At 51.9% G+C, this 3,638-nt stretch overlaps 1 protein-coding gene across 1 annotated transcript in view; it reads right to left on the reverse strand.

Moving 5' to 3' along the window:
- csrnp3 (cysteine-serine-rich nuclear protein 3) overlaps window positions 1-3,387 on the reverse strand; it is a gene marked incomplete at both ends in the record, with an annotated part of 4,485 nt that extends 1,098 nt beyond the window's left edge. Inside the window, 3 exons of the mRNA XM_079733878.1 lie at window positions 1-156; window positions 1,137-1,396; window positions 3,246-3,387. The exon at window positions 1-156 is cut by the window's left edge and continues 135 nt beyond it. Of these exons, the coding sequence (XP_079590004.1) occupies window positions 1-156; window positions 1,137-1,396; window positions 3,246-3,387 (558 nt within the window). The remainder of the gene's footprint in view (window positions 157-1,136; window positions 1,397-3,245) is intronic.
- Window positions 3,388-3,638: the final 251 nt, after the last annotated feature.

The following is a 3,638-nucleotide window of genomic DNA, read 5'->3' on the forward strand; positions in this document are numbered from 1 at the left end:
CCCTGAGGAGCGCAGCAGAGCCCTCCTCTTCTTGGTGGTCAAGGGCTGCAGGAAGAAGTACTCGTCCACCTCCGTGTTGTCCAGGTCCTCATCTGAGATGTCCTCCGCCGCCAGCGCCTGGGGCCCCTCGGACCCCCCCCAGCCGCCCTGGCTCAGCTGGGTGACATTAAGGTCTCAGGTCAGGTGGAAGTTCACTTCTATTCATGTAACCCTTTATCACAATCACAGTCCCCAACGTTAGCATCAAACGGCAATGACAACCCATCTAAAAAAGCCCATATCTCCAAGTCCATATCTCTAAGCCCATATCTCCAAGTCCATATCTCCAAGTCCATATCTCCAAGTCCATATCTCCAAGTCCATATCTACAAGCCCATATCTACAAGCCCATATCTCTAAGCCCGTATCTGGAGCACCATGAAGGGCGAGGAAGGAAACTCTTCAAATCAAAGTCAGCTTGAAAAGGAACATAGAAGAGGGATCCCCCCCAGGGACTAGGGTTAGGGCTAACCCTAACCCTAACCCTAACCCTCCAGGGACTTAAGGAGGGCAACATAGGTGCAGCAGTAGTGAGCAGGAGTGCAGTAGTTGCCATGGGAGTATAAACAGCTGAACTTTTATCACGTTATCCTTTATTTTAAAGATATTTTCTCTTCAAGTTACTTGGTCCTGAAGCTGTGGTTCTGAACAGCTGCATAGCGCCTTGAGCTACATGGACCTGATGCGGAGGTACCTTGAGTTACATGGACCTGATGCTGAGGTACCTTGAGTTACAGGGACCTGATGCTGAGGTACCTTGAGTTACATGGTCCTGATGCGGAGGTACCTTGAGTTACATGGACCTGATGCTGAGGTACCTTGAGTTACATGGACCTGATGCGGAGGTACCTTGAGTTACAGGGACCTGATGCTGAGGTACCTTGAGTTACATGGACCTGATGCTGAGGTACCTTGAGTTACATGGACCTGATGCGGAGGTACCTTGAGTTACATGGTCCTGATGCGGAGGTACCTTGAGTTACATGGACCTGATGCGGAGGTACCTTGAGTTACAGGGACCTGATGCTGAGGTACCTTGAGTTACAGGGACCTGATGCGGAGGTACCTTGAGTTACATGGACCTGATGCGGAGGTACCTTGAGTTTGATGGAGTTGAGCCTCTCCTCCTTCAGGTGGTCCCGGAGCATGTCCCGATGTAGTCTCTCTTGTTCCAGGGCGAACTCCCCCAGCGAGTACTGCCTCACCAAGCTGTGTGTGCTGGACATACCCAGCGTGCTGCCCCCCTGACTGGGAACGCTGGTGAACCCCTGCCTGCGGCCAAAGTAGTACACCGTTACGTTCTCAAAATGGACCCTTCTGGTGCGGCGGCGTTTCCCCCTCTTCAATACGGAGTCAGCTGCAAGACGCACAGAGAGAGAGGAGGGTCGGACGGACAAAGAGGTGCGGAGAGAGAGCATGGTCAGGTTGTATATGGGATGCTAACTAAACACCAGACATGGAGTGTCTCCTGTGAAAGGTGGTAGCCCAACCCTTCTATGACATGTACCCATGTCCTACCACGTCTTTAAATGTATTTTCTCATGTCTATCCACTCTGGTCCTCTGCAGGGCTCTTGAGGAGTCCCCCTGAGGTCAACAGGGGGCATGAATAACACGCTGCTGGCTGTCACCTCCATGTAGCCTGCATGGTATAGAAGTAATCCTTACATAGAACACAGGCGGTTGGCCCTAATGGTCGGGACCTCTATGGGCGGAGCTCCAACATTTCAGAGACCGGACCAACTGCAGTATGAACCATGTTGAGGTCACCTAACAGATCAACTAGAGGCTGTAGTCAGGGATCAACTAGAGGCTGTAGTCAGCGATCAACTAGAGGCTGTAGTAACAGATCGACTAGAGGCTGTAGTAACAGATCAACTAGAGGCTGTAGTCAGGGATCAACTAGAGACTGTAGTAACAGATCAACTAGAGGCTGTAGTAACAGATCAACTAGAGGCTGTAGTCAGGGATCAACTAGAGGCTGTAGTAACAGATCAACTAGAGGCTGTAGTCAGGGATCAACTAGAGGCTGTAGTAACAGATCAACTAGAGGCTGTAGTAACAGATCAACTAGAGACTGTAGTAACAGATCAACTAGAGGCTGTAGTCAGGGATCAACTAGAGGCTGTAGTCAGGGATCAACTAGAGGCTGTAGTCAGGGATCAACTAGAGGCTGTAGTAACAGATCAACTAGAGGCTGTAGTAACAGATCAACTAGAGGCTGTAGTAACAGATCAACTAGAGGCTGTAGTCAGGGATCAACTAGAGGCTGTAGTAACAGATCAACTAGAGGCTGTAGTAACAGATCAACTAGAGGCTGTAGTAACAGATCAACTAGAGGCTGTAGTCAGGGATCAACTAGAGGCTGTAGTCAGGGATCAACTAGAGGCTGTAGTCAGGGATCAACTAGAGGCTGTAGTAACAGATCGACTAGAGGCTGTAGTAACAGATCGACTAGAGGCTGTAGTAACAGATCGACTAGAGGCTGTAGTCAGGGATCAACTAGAGGCTGTAGTAACAGATCGACTAGAGGCTGTAGTAACAGATCGACTAGAGGCTGTAGTAACAGATCACCATAAGGGGGTACTGGAACATTTCATAAATATTAATAATAATTATATTATGAATATAATATTAATAATATTTTCAGATATCAAGGATGTGCTCACTATATCCTGGAAAAAATGATGACACACTGAATGGCAGTTGGATTGACTGTTCATTCCCTGGATTGTTTGATTGGGACGACTATTCTCATCTCATGTTAACTGGTGGTCCCGGGACAACGTGTGGAACGGGTCCAGGCGGTGGTCCCGGGACAACGTGTGGACCGGGTCCAGGCGGTGGTCCCGGGACAACGTGTGGACCGGGTCCAGGCGGTGGTCCCGGGACAACGTGTGGACCAGACCCAGGCGGTGGTCCCGGGACAACGTGTGGACCAGACCCAGGCGGTGGTCCCGGGACAACGTGTGGACCGGGTCCAGGCGGTGGTCCCGGGACAACGTGTGGACCGGGTCCAGGCGGTGGTCCCGGGACAACGTGTGGACCGGGTCCAGGCGGTGGTCCCGGGACAACGTGTGGACCAGACCCAGGCGGTGGTCCCGGGACAACGTGTGGACCGGGTCCAGGCGGTGGTCCCGGGACAACGTGTGGACCAGACCCAGGCGGTGGTCCCGGGACACCGTGTGGACCGGCGGGTCTACTCACAGACGACGGGTCCGAAGGCGGACAGGTTCAGGCTGTCGGCGCTGTCTCCGCTCTCCGAGGACAGCTCCTCATCGGACTCCCTGATGGAGGAGCGGGGGGACGCCTCCACCTCCTCAAACCTCCTCTTCAGGATGCCCCTCATAGGGTTAGGGTTAACCCTAATGCCCCTCATAGCTCCTCTGCACACCAGACACTGAGGACATGAAGACCTGAGGACATTAAGACCAGAGGGGACATTATGACCAGAGGACATTAAGACCAGAGGACATTAAGACCAGAGGAGACATTATGACCAGAGGAGACATTACGACCAGAGGACATTAAGACCAGAGGAGACATTACGACCAGAGGAGACATTATGACCAGAGGAGACATTACGATCAGAGGAGACAT

The sequence above is a fragment of the Pollachius pollachius genome, assembly GCF_949987615.1.
Source record: "Pollachius pollachius genome assembly, chromosome: 3".
In the NCBI taxonomy this organism is placed as follows: Eukaryota; Metazoa; Chordata; class Actinopteri; order Gadiformes; family Gadidae; genus Pollachius; species Pollachius pollachius.